This window comes from Suillus bovinus, assembly GCF_016758785.1.
Source record: "Suillus bovinus strain UH-Sbo-P2 chromosome Unknown EDB93scaffold_9, whole genome shotgun sequence".
NCBI classification, from domain to species: domain Eukaryota; kingdom Fungi; phylum Basidiomycota; class Agaricomycetes; order Boletales; family Suillaceae; genus Suillus; species Suillus bovinus.
Genome location: NW_024542065.1, coordinates 192,342 through 208,979, shown reverse-complemented (window position 1 = coordinate 208,979; position 16,638 = coordinate 192,342). Strand labels below are relative to the sequence as shown.

The 16,638-nt window shown below is 47.5% G+C and overlaps 6 protein-coding genes across 6 annotated transcripts; 5 read left to right on the top strand and 1 right to left on the bottom strand.

Moving 5' to 3' along the window:
• Nucleotides 1-136: 136 nt before the first annotated feature.
• EDB93DRAFT_1238836 (developmentally regulated GTP-binding protein) lies at nucleotides 137-2,295 on the top strand (the record flags this gene model as incomplete). Its single annotated transcript, XM_041451570.1, has 16 exons — nucleotides 137-154; nucleotides 219-234; nucleotides 442-596; nucleotides 646-714; nucleotides 774-855; nucleotides 979-1,130; nucleotides 1,237-1,300; nucleotides 1,349-1,386; nucleotides 1,437-1,470; nucleotides 1,527-1,553; nucleotides 1,606-1,643; nucleotides 1,700-1,758; nucleotides 1,819-1,942; nucleotides 1,990-2,043; nucleotides 2,150-2,228; nucleotides 2,282-2,295. The coding sequence occupies 16 exons, from the start codon at nucleotides 137-139 to the stop codon at nucleotides 2,293-2,295; spliced, it is 1,023 nt and encodes a 340-aa protein (XP_041310849.1).
• A 603-nt stretch (nucleotides 2,296-2,898) lies between these two features.
• Nucleotides 2,899-4,329, top strand: EDB93DRAFT_1079418 (beta-lactamase-like protein; the record flags this gene model as incomplete). The annotated part of the gene is made up of 6 exons (XM_041445455.1): nucleotides 2,899-3,119; nucleotides 3,172-3,284; nucleotides 3,334-3,360; nucleotides 3,414-3,538; nucleotides 3,598-3,682; nucleotides 3,734-4,329. The coding sequence occupies 6 exons, from the start codon at nucleotides 2,899-2,901 to the stop codon at nucleotides 4,327-4,329; spliced, it is 1,167 nt and encodes a 388-aa protein (XP_041310848.1).
• Nucleotides 4,330-4,422: 93 nt separating this feature from the next.
• Nucleotides 4,423-5,524, top strand: EDB93DRAFT_916070 (PRELI-like family-domain-containing protein). Its single transcript, XM_041457935.1, has 4 exons — nucleotides 4,423-4,547; nucleotides 4,606-4,923; nucleotides 4,976-5,084; nucleotides 5,135-5,524. The coding sequence occupies exons 1-4, from the start codon at nucleotides 4,516-4,518 to the stop codon at nucleotides 5,357-5,359; spliced, it is 684 nt and encodes a 227-aa protein (XP_041310847.1). The 5' UTR covers nucleotides 4,423-4,515; the 3' UTR covers nucleotides 5,360-5,524.
• A 165-nt stretch (nucleotides 5,525-5,689) lies between these two features.
• EDB93DRAFT_1238833 (RIC1-domain-containing protein) lies at nucleotides 5,690-9,562 on the top strand (the record flags this gene model as incomplete). The annotated part of the gene is made up of 17 exons (XM_041451569.1): nucleotides 5,690-5,842; nucleotides 5,901-6,008; nucleotides 6,061-6,245; nucleotides 6,298-6,479; nucleotides 6,529-6,622; nucleotides 6,729-6,966; nucleotides 7,050-7,243; nucleotides 7,293-7,329; nucleotides 7,378-7,433; nucleotides 7,587-7,710; nucleotides 7,760-7,993; nucleotides 8,047-8,311; nucleotides 8,361-8,446; nucleotides 8,498-8,726; nucleotides 8,783-8,877; nucleotides 8,925-9,260; nucleotides 9,314-9,562. The coding sequence occupies 17 exons, from the start codon at nucleotides 5,690-5,692 to the stop codon at nucleotides 9,560-9,562; spliced, it is 2,865 nt and encodes a 954-aa protein (XP_041310846.1).
• Nucleotides 9,563-9,647: 85 nt separating this feature from the next.
• EDB93DRAFT_1310295 (Clavaminate synthase-like protein) lies at nucleotides 9,648-11,342 on the top strand (the record flags this gene model as incomplete). The annotated part of the gene is made up of 9 exons (XM_041454809.1): nucleotides 9,648-9,862; nucleotides 9,914-9,998; nucleotides 10,058-10,223; nucleotides 10,278-10,299; nucleotides 10,364-10,385; nucleotides 10,443-10,544; nucleotides 10,596-10,710; nucleotides 10,752-10,941; nucleotides 11,001-11,342. Coding segments are annotated over exons 1-9 (1,047 nt in total), but the record flags the coding sequence as incomplete, so codon positions are not given.
• A 104-nt stretch (nucleotides 11,343-11,446) lies between these two features.
• Nucleotides 11,447-16,137, bottom strand: EDB93DRAFT_1238831 (glycosyltransferase family 1 protein; the record flags this gene model as incomplete). The annotated part of the gene is made up of 16 exons (XM_041451568.1): nucleotides 11,447-11,833; nucleotides 11,882-12,072; nucleotides 12,124-12,501; nucleotides 12,554-12,746; nucleotides 12,800-12,823; nucleotides 12,876-13,073; nucleotides 13,120-13,227; nucleotides 13,276-13,782; nucleotides 13,835-13,941; nucleotides 13,990-14,911; nucleotides 14,969-15,160; nucleotides 15,207-15,320; nucleotides 15,370-15,437; nucleotides 15,489-15,518; nucleotides 15,568-15,951; nucleotides 16,002-16,137. The coding sequence occupies 16 exons, from the start codon at nucleotides 16,135-16,137 to the stop codon at nucleotides 11,447-11,449; spliced, it is 3,939 nt and encodes a 1,312-aa protein (XP_041310844.1).
• Nucleotides 16,138-16,638: the final 501 nt, after the last annotated feature.

Here is a 16,638-nt window from a genome sequence, read left to right as displayed (position 1 = left end):
ATGTAGTATAAGTATATGGCATTCACGTGACCCCTTGAAAATCAAAGATGATCATCTGAACGTTGTGGAGAACTTGTCACCGTCTTCATACTGACACGAACACTTCGTAGATCATTGTCGTAAATATCAGCTAAAAATGGGTATCGTCGAAAAGGTGAGCTACAACGTAGCGCTTTCTGGACGATGCTGACAGCCTGACACGACACATCATTATCTAGATTAAGGAGATCGAGGGTGAGCAACATACTAGACTTTGATAGCCAACTGCTGGGTTTAATCTAACGTGATAATGCAGAGGAGATGGCTAGGAGTGAGTACTTCTTTGCCCTGTCTGCTGTGTTGCACCTGAACAACATGCATCAGCCCAGAAGAACAAGGTACATATCGAAAAGACAGTACACTAGCTGCGATTGGCACACGTTCATCCCAAGTAGGCTACAGAATATCATCTGGGTCTTCTGAAAGCAAAGTTAGCTCGGTATCGGGCCCAGCTTCTTGAACCTGCCTCAAAGTCTGGCCCAGCCGGTGTCGGGTTTGATGTACAGAAATCAGGAGATGCCCGAGTTGCATTGATAGGATTTCCGTCAGTAGGGAAGGTGAGTTAATCCATAACATGCACGAATATTAGCTGAAGGCAAACTTTAGTCCACCCTCCTCAGTAAATGCACTCACACCGCGTCCGAAACAGCAGCATATGAATTCACAACCCTTACTGTCAGCAACTCTCACCCAACACGCCCATCTGATGACTGACTCGTCTTGAACACATTTAGGCTATACCTGGAGTGATCGAGTACCAAGGGGCACGTATACAATTGCTCGATCTTCCTGGAATTGTCGAAGGCGCTAGCCAAGGTTTGCTTCCAGTCCTTTCAAAATAAAATATTTCATTATTCTGTAGGCCGCGGTCGAGGACGACAGGTTGTTGCCAGTAAGTACCTTAATCTGTTAAAATGAAAAATAATAAGTATGGCGCAGCGGCCAAGACGGCCGATCTCATTCTCATCATGCTCGATGCAACGAAGTCCGAAGAGCAACGACGGCTTCTTGAGATCGAACTTGATTCAGTTGGCATCCGCCTTAACAAACGCAGACCTGATGTAGTATTCAAACGGCGGACAACTGGTGGTGTGAGTAGTGAATTCATGTATCCTGTCACATTCTCATTATACTTGCAGATAACCGTACGCTGCAGCTGCATCCATGCGCCAGTCAAACCTTTAATGCATTATTCAGTTGAATACCACCGTAAAACTCACCAAGACAGACGAGAAGACTATTCGTACCATTCTGGCAGGATGTACGCGCCCTGAGTTTGGCTTACATGTACCTTGCTGACCAGACACAGATAAATTACACAACTGCGATGTGATGATCCGAGAAGATGTATGTCAATAAATCTATTATTCGGCTATCACTTACGATGTCGTTGGAAGATTACAACCGACGAGTTCATCGATGTTCTTATTGGTATGACACCTGTGTATGTTGTGACAAATTGCTCGTTTGACTCGTAAATCCTACAGGAACTCGAAAATATATACCTTGTTTATGTATGCTCTGTTTGCTTGGTATGAGGTGCTGCTTAGATCTGACTTCGGATAGATGTTTACAACAAGATTGATGCGATTAGCCTGGAGTTGGTCCGTACAAACCGACCGACTTGATGCTGACATCTTGACGGACCCATGATGATCAGGTAGATAAACTTGCAAGAACAGAGAATACAGTCGTGATCAGTTGCGAGATGGACCTCAAGTGAGTCGACTATTTCCACATAGATCCGTTCTCGAGTCGAGTCTCACGACCAATAACTAGTCTAGACTACCTTATTGAGCGGATATGGGAAAGTTTAGAGCTTGTCAAAGTCTACACCAAGAAAAGGGGTGCACGACCTGACTTGTCGGATCCTGTGTGTTTGAGAAAAGGCGCTACTATCGAAGTGTGAATTTCAATATCATTCCAAAGACTTTTTTGACATCGCTATAGGACGTCTGTTTGGGTATTCATAAGTCACTCGTTTCGAACTTCCGCAATGGGCTTGTCTGGTGAGTAAACCGTTCGCCGGTCCACACATACACTTAGCTCTCGATAGGGTATATGTCATTTCGCTTGCATAGCGGATTGTGACCACTGACTACTCGCACAGGGTCGTTCATCCAAGTTCTCGCCCCACGCACAGAAGGTCAGTTTGAACCATCAGTTACAGGATGAAGATGTTGTTTCAAGTATGTTTCCTTCTTTGACAGTATCGCTGTTGTTGACATTTTGACCTGCATAGTTTTCACGAAATAGTCGTTGGTCCGTTACGACTGGTTTGTGCTTATAGGCACACAGAAACAAGAACAATATATTTGCTCTGTCTGCTGCCCATAAGTTGTCGCTTGCCAAATATAAGTTTGACGACCCCCGTCCAAAATTTTTGCCTGCGCATACGTGGGCTAATTGCCTATAATGTAGTACAAGACGCTATCATGTGTAGCCGGCTTGGAAGAGCTTGGAAGGTATTTGTATTGTGGATCGAGGCCACCTATTCCGCGGACTTATGAGTGATTCCACGAGGTACTACCGGTACGCGTCGATGGGGCTCCCGAGGGCAAATGGCCCCATCGGCCGATTAAAAAACCTGTTTCAAGGGGCCGATGCTTAGCTGCGCTAAACTTTGAAAAGTAAAAAATCATCACCCGTAACGCTTTTGCTAGATCCGTTATGAATTGTACATTGTACTAGGTCCGCATGCGCCTTATCAGCGGTTACACGTGCCGCCGTAAAGGACGGAAATGGGCGTCCACATACTCGACGACGGCTCATCCGGATAAGCTGAAACCGTTCGGAAATTAGGTTGAAAAACAGCTTGCCTCCCCCTCCTTTCAACTTCTCACTACGGTCCTACATTTCATGGGTTCCCTTGTCTCTCCTTCTGATACTCCTCTAGTTGAGCTTTTATTTCTTGGAACAGGCACTTCCTCCTCGATCCCTCACTTGGACTGTCTGACTGCTCCGCCCAATAGAAAGCCCTGTTTGACCTGCCTCTCTACCCTAACTCCAGAGGGAAAGAAGAATATCAGGCGGAATACATCCGCGGCTCTCCGCATATCAGGCAAGGACGGCAAGACAACGTAGGTCCACATTACTTCTCTTCCTCACCCACGAATTATGGACTTGAACTAGAACCGTGGTCATCGATGTAGGCAAAAACTTTCAAGCTGCGGCGGTGGAATGGTTCCCAAAATATGGATTGAGGGAGATTGATGCTGTTATCATCACCCATGCACATGCTGATGGTTGGATTTGGCTATTTGAGATGGATGATGGTGCTGATTGTCTTGATAGCCATGAACGGTTTGGATGATCTCCGAGGTAAGGATATGAACGACTCTGACATAGCATTGCATGTTCACCATTATGGCTAGGATGGACGCTCGGAGGTGCCGTACAAACTCACATCGATATCTATGTTTCCCAGTCCACGTTTCACGAAGTCCAAAGATCTTTCCCTTATTTGGTCTCGAGAGAATTCGCATCTGGGGGAGGTGATGTGAATTTTTCTTTTGCTAACTTGGTCATCTATTTGATATGCAATGCCCCGGAAAACAGGTGCCGGATTTTGAATGGCACATCATAGAAGAAAAAGTCCCGTTTGAAATCAAGGACACGGGTGTCCAGATTACCCCATTCATAGGTTGGTGTATGCTGCGATAGAGGTCTATTCTCGATTGACTATTCTGGTTAGTTCATCATGGCAGGTTATTTACCACGAATCCTCCGCCAGCCTTTTCACCGACACCATGCGCAATTCAGCCAATAACTCCCAACTTGTCAGGAAGGTCAACCCCCGTAAGACCCTTGTCAGGTACCTGCTGCAGCAATGCGGCGCCCAAGATTAATCCGTACTTGTGCTTTGGGTTTTTGATTCAAGACAGCATCATCTACATTTCTGACGTATCTTTGATACCCGATGATACTTGGGATCTCCTAGAGTCAGCCAAACGACCGATGCCAGTGTTGGTACTCGACTGCTTGCGACTGAGGTCCCACATGTCACATATGGGTGTTCGGGAAGCAGTAGATACGGTGCGAAGGTTGAATCCCAGCCGAACCTATTTGACTGGATTCAGTCATGACATCTCTCATGATGAATATGTAACCATTGGCAAGGCTGCGGGGGAAGACGGGCCCAACTTAGATACGACTCACATGAGCGTCATGGAGCGTCGGGGAACGGAAATGATTCGAGAAGGGAAGCCTGTGTGGATTCGGCCAGCCCATGATGGATTGAGGGTATTTGTATCTAGTGATGATTTAGTCATTGACGAGACATACGACTGAAGATTCTAGGTCCATAGCGGCCGTTGACGGAATAGGATTTACTTACGTGATGAATGAATTTACTGTCCGTTGGACCTTTACCCACACATCATCCAGCCCTGCACTAAACTGTGTTGTCCGCTCTCTCGTTCTGCCCTTCTACTGTTGTGACTTGAATTGAAACTAGCCATACCGGGATCGTTGACAATGAAGTTCTTTTCGCAATCCTTCTTGTACGAGTCAGTAGTTTTTCATCACAGTCAAGTTTGCCGCTCATATGCTCAAACAAACACACAGCGATCCCTGGTCCATTGTCTCTCTTGCTTTCTTTTTACGCTATCCTAATCCATACGCTGCCCATGTCATCTCGTGCGATGTCATCGACAGGCACCAAACAGAGTCAGGCTCCTTATTGACAACCAGACTTATCTTGAAAAGGGGAGCTTTGCCAAGATGGGCTCCTCAAGGCATTATCTCAAGGGCCGAGTCGTGGGTCATCGAGGAGAGCGAAGTGGATCCATTCGGAAAGTTTGTTCGGTGCAGGACTAAAAACCTTGATCACGTCAAGGTTATGCAAATCGAGGAAACCCAACTGTTTGAGCAAAATGAAGACGGGTACGTGTCGCTCATCTTACACATACGAGCCACCCTAACAGCTATCGAGCAGCCATACTATGCAGACAACGGAGGCATATATCACTTCCAAGTTCGGCTGGGGAATGACAAAACGGATTGAGAGTCATGGACTTGCTCGTTTCAAGGCTCACGTTCAAAGAGTTGGTTTATTTTACTCTTTTTCTTCATCACTGGACTGATCTCCTTGTAGTCTCGGCAGGGTGTCTCCCTCATTCTTGACCTAATTCGCCAGGCTCGATTGCAGCCTATGGCGTTAAGCTCGTATATAACACATCACCACTCAGAACGTTCTTTTGCTTCTACGGATACTCCGACTTCATCCCACAGCTCAGACAACACTGGCCATGCGCCAGAGGAGTATTCTTCACCCACGACTGAAAACACTTGGTTGAGCAAAATATGGAGCAGTAGGTGATCAGTCTGAAGTCCTTTCCTACTTACTTGCTTCTTGACATAATTTGGTTTTACTCTTATGTGTTGCACTCATTGTATCATTAGTGACATCTAGTACCCTCACAAACGGTTTTCACGGATATGTACGTGCTGCGTAAGCATATGTGAGTTGTGTATGTGAGGCATATATATACTTAAGGGACCGACTGTTTTTCGCATCGGCGGCAATGATGTCGTTTCAGCTTTCCGCTCGCCTAAATCATTGATCCCCTCTCTGTCCGTGTACATTTATTGATATCGTCATTCACCCACTTGGGTCAAACTTTGCGTTCGGTGATACGAGTAGAAACCAATGTACTTTCCTACCTCGGCGGCAAGGCAGTTGTTGACAGTTCCTGCCCTACCTGATGTCACCCCCGAACCTGTGCTCTGCTTCGAAGCTAGCCCGCGCAAGACCCTCTTCTGCTTACTCACAAGGAGTTCTTTGACCGTTTGGCGCGTCCGAGTATGTAGGTTTCAGTGGTCATCATATTCTGCAACTCAACGCTATCCATGTCTTGTAGCCTTCTGCTCCACTGGCCCACATCTCGAGGTCAGAAACTTCTCTTACAGAACATGGTGATAATACGGCGGTGACTTGGTCGCCAGACGGGAGTAGGATTGTTGTTCAGGTCTGCTCTTATTTTCTTACTGAGCGGTCAGACATTGACCTCGTAGATATAGACTGTGATGTCGTATTTGATCCTGGTCACGGTCGATTATGTTCCAGATGCGTCGGTGTACCGGTCATCACACCTGGGTTCGAATGTGCAGCGCAACTTCCTGCCGGGTCCAGGAGAGGGTATACCACTACAATCACTAAGCCTCTCACTGGAAGGTGTGATATGTACCGAGGGGCAGGTTCTCAGGTAAGCCGCTCGAGCAATTCACATTGGTGCTTTTGACTGAGGGTTCCTTCAGTGTTTCACCACGTAAAGACTATATCATCTTTTCAACTACTTCTCCGCCTTCTGTACAACGCATACCGTGGCCAGTATACGACGACTCGGACATTGAGGAGCAGGCAGCGCGCAGGTCGCTTATGGGTCATGACACTTGGATTTTGAATGACCTTGAGTTGCCTTGGCTGTTAGATCCCGATGGCAGGTCCCTTGTTTTCTGATGTCCTTACGTTACTTACCAAAGCTGAAGTTACCGTCACGAAGATTTTTCACTCGATGTCAGGGGTGGAAGCCTGGATCACTTCTGACGGGAGAGCATATTTTGTCCGTTTGCAAGAAAGTGGGTATTCAGACAACGTTTCAGAGCCTGACGAGGAGGATACCGACAAAGTGGGTTGGTTGTCCTGATCTATCACCATTCAATTTCTTAACATAGCTGTTGCGCCAGAGTTCAACATCGAACCTACCTAACGGAACATCAGCTGACGGTTCCAGCTCGCAGTCGCACTACCATTGGGGCGGCACATGTATCCATAACTTTGACGTGCCGCGTTGGGTGCAAAAGCAACGCAGTACTGATGACGGCAGCGGTCGATCGTCATCAACCTATGTTGAACCTCGTCGGGCGGTGGCAATAGCTGTTAACTCGAGATTTTCATTCGTTGCAGTTGGCACTCAAAGGCTTGCAGTATCCCTCTTATTTGATTCTTCCAACTAATTCTTTGGATTAGTGGTTTCATCGAATTTACAAATTTTCCGACTCCGGATGAGCCTACACCCACTCCAAAAATTGTCGAGATACCAAACCCGTATAACCGTTCGAGTGGTTCTGTGACTGCGATGGAGTGGAGTTCAGATGGATATGTGCTAGCTGTTGGGTGGACACATGGCTGGGCAATATTCAGCGTGGGCGGGCGATGTCTTGCATCCAGTCTTGGTGTCGAAGATCGCATTGATGGCGACAAGTGAGTTCGTGGTTTGACGAGATGCCAGGGCACTTACGCTTTATCATAGGTTTCAAGATACCTTCATGCATGCGGTCGAGAACCTTGTCAGCATGATCCGTCATCCACTTTGCACTGATTTTAATACTCAACAGTTCTGGGCACCAGGAAACTTCGAGCTAATTGTCCTAACTCCCTCTGGAACAAGTGAGTTTGTTCTGTCTGTGATACCAAAATCTCATGCAATAATCATAGAACCGGACGGCCAAGTTTTTGTTCTGCCATTTGCTAAAAGCGCAACGACGTGTCAACATTCTCCAGTAAGTTCACATTACTACTCGAGGATACAAGGTTGATCATATAGTGAGCAGGATAACACTCGTTACGCGTTTCTGCAAATGGATGATCGAGCGCTGGTGTACCGAGGCGCTGAGCAGCCTGATATGAGCATCATCAATCCAGAGTCAGATGTGTGGCAGCACATCAAAGTCAGTATCACGACTATCACATACATCCCATTAAAATCAGGTATGACAGATACCTCAATCATACCTGGCAACGAATTGGCCCATCAGATACTCGGCACTCAGCAGCGATGGGCGACTGATCGCCATTGCCGGGAGACGAGGTCTGGTACATTACAGCTCCACCTCCGGCAGATGGAAAATATTCTCGAACGTCGCTCAAGAGCAGGTATTTACAGTGAAAGGAGGACTTCTATGGTTCCACCATGTCCTGATTGCTGCAGTGGAAATTTCCAAGTCGTATCAGGTTTGTGCAAGTGCTCGCTTCCATGTGAAATCCAACTTACTGTACCTCATCAGATACGGCTCTACTCCAGAGACATGGAACTCAGCAACCAAAATGTGCTTCACCGCGAAGTCCTAATGTCCCCAGTAATCATCTTGTCGTTGGTTGACAATTCACTATTGGTCTATACTGCCGACAACATGCTCAACCACTATTTGATTGTACCAACTGCTGATACTATTAAGCTGCATCTGTGCGGAAGTATCACATTTGACGGAATCATTGCCTCACCTAGCGCAGTGAGGGCATTGAGCTGGATGATCCCGAATACTCAAAAACGTACGTTCATAGGTTTTCAAAGCACTGCTTACTCATGTATCGCATCCAGGACTCGGCGACCCTGTGGATGACCTCGCAGTTGCCACTGTACTAATGGTGGTTGGTGGTCAGTTAGTATTATTGCGTCCCAGAACGGTGCGCTTTGTTGAGACATCAGCGCAGCAGATTATTAACTTTGCCTTCAAGTCTGGTACCGAGGAGGTGAATTACGACATGCAAATTTTCGCAGAACGCATCGAATTTTGTTGGATACATCTCCGTGGTATTGGTGCACTCGAGAACTCGCTCTGGGGTTACGATGGACAAAACATGCGAGTTTGGCTGAATGCGCTTGCCATTAAGTCGTCCGAATCTACCGATGAACCTTCAAGCGTCAAGGAAAGTGTGAGCATACCATTAGACTTCTACCCCTTGTGTGCGTGTATATTCCTCGCATTGTTGGGGTCTTGTGGGATGCTGATGGGCAAGCAGCTGTTCTTATGGACAAAGGAATCATCATCGGCGTGGAGCATGAGGCCGCAACGAGAATGAACCTCTCATTTGTAATGTTCAGACATGCCACGAGTGTGCGTTTCTTCTCTGACAACTCATGTTTATGCTTATCTGTTTCAAGTCCCATCTTTTTCTGCATCACGTCCTCCGTTATCACTTGGAATCAGGGCAAGTGAAGGAAGCAGTGACGCTTGCCAAACACTATCAGCATCTGGTCTTCTTCGCACACGCATTAGAAATACTGCTACATACAGTCGTGGAGTCTGAGTGCACCGAAGACTCAGAAGATCTTTCGACAAGCGTGTCGCCTGAGTCTGGTACACTCGCGGCAGTGATACAGTTTCTTGATCACTTCGATGCCTCCTTAGACGTCGTCGTCGGATGCGCTCGGAAAACTGAAATGACTAGATGGAAGCGTCTCTTTAGCATTGTCGGAAACCCACACGCACTCTTTGAGGTGAGATACAGTTGAGTTTCGTAGAACGGAAGCCCGCTAACTTATCGTAACAGACGTGTTTAGCGTTCAAACGGCTGAAGACAGCAGGTTCATATTTATTGGTGCTGCATAATCTCGAGCAGCTCGATGAAAATAATAAGGATGCCGTCCGCTTGCTGAACTGTGCTGTGAAAGCGCAGGATTGGCAACTATGCCGGGAACTTTTACGCTTCTTGCATTCAATCGATGACACTGGAAAGGCACTCAGGCATGCCTTGTCGGAGACATCTCTTGTGGTCCAGAAAGGCATCATGGTACCTTAGGTTGTGATTTTCAATAGTCATGTGTAGGTCGTTCCGTAGTACCCGTGTAGCGTGTACAACCGCAGACGTTTTCAGGGATCGCACTGAAGGGTCGCAATTAGGCTACACATCATATACCCTCTGCGATTGTATCAGGCGCCGGCACCATTCCTATGGTAGTCCAAGTTAATCACGGTCTAGAATGTATACATATGGTAAAAACCGCTTCGTGATCAAGCAGTTCGGCCGCCAGCCCCATAACGGTACTTTGCTGCTGACTCAAGGCTTGAAACTCAGTGAGCGTTCTGACTTCGTTCGATGGCGAGAAGGGTACTTCTTCGCTCTATGACATCCCTGACCCATGCTTTGCAGGGATCGCGTGCCATGTCCACAGATGTCGTGTCGATCTCTTACCGAACACTTGTATCTTCACCCTTGTCCTTAGAGACATCCATCGGTGAGTCATATATATCATCGTATGCCGCTATACCAATGTCGATCCTTTTCTCTTACAAGAGGAAGCGTTTGGATCGCATCCTCAGGCTCTCGGCCTTATACTGGTGAAAGATCTTCCGCCTGTCTACTCTGCCTACAGGGAAAGATTACTCAAGCTTGCATACAATTTCGCTCATCTGGATGAGGATGTAAGGGAGAGATATGTGGACCCTGGGAGCATATACAGGTAAGTCAAGTCTGCGCTCGCTCAGGTAGCAAGGATTTTGACTCCGGCCTGAAGCTACGGATGGTCGCACGGGAAAGTCAGTGTTACGAAAGCTGAAGGGTGTTAATCAATAAACTGGACTAACTGATGTCGCTTCTCAGGAAATCATGAATGGACGACCAGGTACGAATGATCATGTATACCGCCTATTTGCTGGATACCTGCTTAACTTAAAACTAGACACGCTGAAAGGGTCTTACTACGCTAACCCCGTGGTAGATGTTCCCGACGTCAGCCCCGCTGTAAAAGCTGCGTATCCACCGATCTACGGCGATAACATTTGTATGTGTCATTCTGTTTACTACGGTATATTGAACACTGAACGTTACCAAGGGCCCGACAAGAACGAAATCGGCGTAGAAGGTTTTGAAGAAGCCTTTAAGAATCTGGGAGAGTTCGTTTTCGATGTTGGGTGTCAACTTGCGGGCGCCTGCCAGCCCTTCGGTCAGTATATGCAACAAAACGCCGCTGCGAACAGTTACTGATGAGGATCCCAGTCTCCAAATATTTGACAGACGTGTCTTTATCCGTTCCAGAACTCGTCAGCACACAAACCGCTAAAGCTCGCCTTCTGCACTACTTCCCTCCTTCAGCAAATAGCCTCACTACTGAGGATGAACCCATTGATAGCTGGTGCGGCTTTCATAAAGACCATTCACTCTTGACAGGGTTGTGTTCGGTAAGTACATGCTCGAATGCATAAACATCATGTGTGAAGTTTTGAATGCCCTGCTTTAGGCTATATTCCTCCGTGAAGAAACAGGAATGGAACCTACTATTGTTCCTTCACCTTGTCCGACGTCCGGTTTGTATATCCGAACTCGAGGTGGAGATCTGACAAAGGTTTCAATTCCTCCCGACTGCCTTGCCTTCCAAACAGGCGAGACCCTGGAGCTAGTTACTGCTGGAAAGTTACGCGCGACACCTCACTGCGTCAGGGTTGGGCAAACACAAAGTGGGGCCAAGATATCACGAGAGACGTTTGCTCTCTTCATGCAGCCCGATACCCATCAACGTATTTCTGAAAGCGATACCTTTGGGTCATTTAGCAAGAAGGTGCTGGAAGAACATTATGAAGAAGCCAGATAATACGATCCATGTATCATATCTAAATATCTAACAGCCTGAGTGTACGTTATTCAATGAGACGAGTGATACAGTAAACTAGATGAATTACAATCAGCTTAAAGTTGTGGCCCTGTAGATTGGCGATGAGGGGTGAGCGCATCTGGCAGTACAGACATAACAGCAGCCGCAAGACTGCTACGTTTGAAGGTCGAGGACCGGTCAAGCTTGCAATCGCTCACTTTGCTTGAACCGGAGGCGCGCTTGTCGTCACCATCAGAAATTACACTCCAGTCCTCGCTGACCCGGCGTGAATCCACTGAACACCGGGAACCAGAACCAGAACGCTCCAGAGTAGATTGCGATGATACGATAGTCTGCTCATTGCGGACGGCGCCTTCGACATCATGCGCAGCCTCTGATTCATTGGGGGTTCGTTTGATCAATGAGCGAGCATATTCAAGATCACGGTAAATGGCCTCGATTGCGGTTAAAACACCATTCTCCTATTTCTGGGTTAAAAACGCCGGTAAGTCTTAATCAAATCGACTTACAGCCCGTATCTGTTCTCCAACTAATTTCGCCCTCTCAATTTGTTTGATATCTGTAGTCGCAGAGACAAGCGCCTCAGTCAAGTTCTCCACAGTCAACTTGCGGACACCCGTTCCTATGCCAAGGGCTTCAACACGATCAGCGGAGAAAAACTGATCTCCAAAGAAAGGTTTGACGATGGTAGGTATACCAGCTGCAGGAAATGGATCAGACTGGCAACAACAAAGTTTTATTGCGTACGAACCCCTTAAACTTGCGCCAGTGGTTCCAGCACCACCATGATGACATGCTGCATCAATGCGCTGGAACAACCAATCATGAGGGATGGAATTAATCGGATAGATTTGTTTGGGTAATGGTTCCTCAGGTTCAGATGCATCCGAAGACTTCGTTTGCAATCTATCGGACCAGCCCTTGGAGAGAATGGCATATACGCCACTCCGCAAAACAGCCTGTATCACGGAATGGGTCATTGCCACCGGGTCTGAGACAACGATGCTGCCAAAGCCAATATAAACGACTTTCTTTCCAGCTTCATGAGCAGAATCGATAAACGAAAGGAGATCGGGTGGTGGAGTCCATTTTTTGGCACCCACTTCTGCGTCGTCGAGGAACCAATATCCTAATGGGAATTTGAGATAAACAGTTGTCATACTAGATGGACTCGAGCGTACCAGTGATGCGGATCCACTCAGGCCAATCTAAAGGAGGAGGTACAAGCGTAGGACTGAAATTGTACAGAAATGGTATCTTGTGAGTCTGCATGCGATCAAGGCTAGTATTGCCTATATGCAGAGTATTACGTCGCCAACGGTTTACTTGCCCTGAGATAGCACGCCAAAATACTTGATCGAACATAACGTAAGTCTGGCATCGCTATCGTCAGTTCAAGTGATGCAACGAATACCGTTTCAACGAACCATATAGTTATACCCACCACCCATCTGGGAGGATTATCATGAGCTCCAGCCTAGTGCAGTGGCATGTCTCACCAACCTTGTGTTCTGGAACAGCGAAAGCATGTGGGTATGCCCTGGTACGGGTCCAAGTCATCGTGAAAGCTCTAAAATAGGGTATCTTGAGTGCCTCTGCAATGTGAATTCCGGCCATGGCACTGGGACTTTCAATCAAGATGTCTGTGCCTTGACATGCTTCCCATGCAGTCTTCAAAAGGTCATCGATCCACCCGCGGAACTGGAAGGATGTAAGATTAGCGAGTACCCATACGGCATAAACACACCTTTGACAAGCCTTCCTTGAGGAATGCCACAGTAAATGTACCATTCTCAACACAGATACGCATAAGTTCTGCTGGATCTCCACCGACATAGCCAAACTCGATTCCATACTGCCAGATGTGTCAATGATGTGCCACTCGAAGAGGTGGGCGACTAACGGCTTCTATCCATTCACGGAATTCACCATGTGTTGCAATTTTTACTCGATGACCATCTTCTATGAGGCCTTTCGCTAGAGCTATGTAAGGTTGTACATCTCCTCTCGAGCCGATCGTCAGGAAAGTGAAATGTAAGGATTCTTTGGGCTTGAAGGTCAGGAATGTCGACGAGGAAGAGGTGAACATAACCGCTGGGAGTGATTCAGACATGCTTTCGGGTGGAAGAGCGGGATCTGAGTCTGAGGAATTGCCAGGCTCGAACTCCTCCAATATGAGTGCATCCTTTTTCCCCTGACTGAGAATCGGGACATCTCCTGCACTCGCGCGCTTCCTGACCTCTTCCATTTGCTGTTCCAGAATACCGATGAATGCTTTCCGGCGGTCATCGAAGCCAAATTCAAAGAATAGTTCCTCGTGGCCTTTGATAACGACTGTAAGACCGTAGTGGCCGAACCGAGTACCCTTGGTCTGCTCAACGCTCAAGATATCTCGAATAGGAAGAATCATCTAGAAAAGCGTGTTGTAAGGGGTAGACCCGGAACATTCAAGAATTGCGTACCCGTGTCTTGGAAGAAAGAGGTCCAGTTGACTTGAAACAGAAATAGTTGGTGGAGACATACAGCCGGCCAGGTACTGGTAAAAGGCGGAATATGTATCCAGCAAAATCTAAAAGCTGTTTAAGAGTGAAACATGAGATCAAAACAATAAACATACAGCCCAACAAAATCTCTTTCTCGTCAAAAGCAAATGCAGTCCTGAATTTCTCAGTAGCTTCCGGATCGACAGAAGCTTCTGGTGTCTCAAGAATACTGTATCCAAGATCACCTTGGGCACTTCCCGAGCTCCGCCGAGTTGCTGATTCTGCATTTGATGGGACAGAATATACTTCGCGTATGCCGCCTCCACTGGGAGAAGCACTGAGCGAAGACGTATTCGAGGTAGAGGTGCCGAGGCGGCCACGCGGGACCTTGAACCACGAGGGTACTCCCACGTTCCATGGAACACTTGATGGGATGGACTTCGCGGATGAACTAGAAGCCAGATCACTCACAGACGTGGAAGGAGGATAAGTGTGGTCCGTAGGACTGGCAATTGTGTGTGCCTTCGAAAGGGCGTAAAGCGCCTTACTTGAGTCTTGGGAAGGTATCGAATCAGGTGAAGACGTCACGGGCACAAGCGAAGAACCTGATCTCTTAGTTATGTGAGTGTAGCCATCAGACGCGTCGGTAGGTTCGGGAGCCCCTGGTGCACAGTTCGTGCGCCCCAAAGACATGGGAAGCGAGTCATGGAATGGTCGCAGAAGAGACGATAATCTGAAAGAGGAACCAAAACGCGTGTCGGGTGTTGGGAGACTCTTAGCGCGATCCATACCATGAGTGGCGGAAGGCTGTGGCGGGCGGGTAGAGGTGGTGTCCAAGAGCGCTAGAGGCGACCTGGTAACCAATGAACGATACGAACGCACAGCATCGCGAATATGTTCCAACGCGACCGGCAAGTCCTGGAAGTAAGCGAAAAAATACGAGTCCACTGTATAATGCTCCTGGTCCTTGTCGAAAACTTTGACTTCAATAGTCTCGCTGAAGTCTATCGCTGATGACTTCTCGACCTCCAGGACAGAGGAGTAAGGGATTGCGATCTGCGAGGGGCAACATGTTAATATGCAAACAAATGGATATTATCAACCTGCCTTGACAGTGTCACCCATATTTTGTGCCTTAAAGATGACTTTCTTTATGGCCTTTACCCATTCCTCTCGACTAGGAACTGAGTCGGCTGACATGAGAATATTCTTCTGATTGGTTCGGAGACGTATCTCCTTCTCTCCGGATGGTTCACAAGATATCGCATAACGAAGGTCCACTATACCATTTACGAAATATGGGTCCTGATGAGGTATAAGATAGCGATGTCTCAGATTTTGTTTCACCCACCGAGGAAGAGTGATACCAGGAGAGAGCATCATTCTTGAGCACGAACCAGTGCTTTGTCCACCGCTTAGTATGGTTGGCCTTCTTGCTGAGTGTCCCTGATTTGAGTATTTGATCCTACAGAGATTATCAAATCAGGTCCCAAGTGTTAGGATAGATTTCCTACCTCCCGTGTAGGCATATGTGCAAAGAAGCACAAATGAGAGTTCGTGAGGTACATATATCCCTGTAACACTGTGCGCGGTGTTAAGATCACACATTGTTGTGTAAAACAAATTGCCTTACAGACAGAGCGAAGCAACCAGCAAGGCATTTCTGAGATTGGTTGAACATCGTGAGTAGCATGAATAAATGAGATACTCACCGGCTAGAACTTCTTCGACGGCATTCAACTCAAATATCTCCTTTAATTTCTCGGCTAGGCGCGCCCTCCGGCTGACTTTGACGGTCGTGATACTCCCAGTATAACTAGCCCTGCGTCTCATGTGCATCCCAGGTCGGAAGACCGTCGGCAGTTCTGGCATAGCATGTTCTAGCTTTGGTACATCTGCGGGGCGTGGGGTAGCAGCTTCAAAGTCTTCGGTATCAGCATCCTCTTCGGAGAGTCCAGTCGCGTCCAGATCTCCGTCGGATGATTCATGTTCTTCCTCTGGCGATGGTAACGCAGTGCGTGATGATAAGGATGCTTCTGTTCTCCTCGAACGCGCCACGGGACGATAAATAGCATGAATAGAAGAAGCCATGGGCACTGCTGGAACGAAGTGTCAGAGAAAGAAGTCGATGTAGGAGATCACAAACCTCCAGAATCTTCGTCACTATCCTCACCCCCATGTGACGTTATAACGTTAGTATGATCATATGCGTCCTGATCAGAGACATCTGCCCATGGAATAGCTTGTAAAGCTTGAATCAAAGTTTGAGTTCCAGCACGCATCTGAGACACGTGATTTGTCAGTTGAATTACGCGTCACAGGAGATGGTCGTACTGAGCCTGTTCCTCGGAACGCCTGTAATGAGGGCCTATGATGGAGTGGAGAGGGTGAACGAGGTCTGATAAAAGGCGAGTCTTCTTGTGCAGCATCTAACAATTGGGCTTCTGTGTCGGTGTTTCCATCGAGAAGTACTTGTTTAGGCATCTGCGAGGTACTAGATGCAACGACTACTGGGCAGCGTCTGTCAATTTCTTTACGAGGATAGGGAACACCGATTGTTACCTTCAGTTTGATCCAACTGCTCTTTGGCCTTGCCTTTGCGACTCAGACTGAACACACGCCTGTGCTCTCCGTTGGATTTAGGCGAACTTGGTGACTGAGCTATACTACTAATGCTCTTGCCAAAATCCTTGGTTCTGAGCGCCAGACGTTTCGCGCGACTTTGTGGAGATGATGGAGAGTCCTCATCTTGCTCAACCTGGTCTAGCAAACGGGGATCTTGA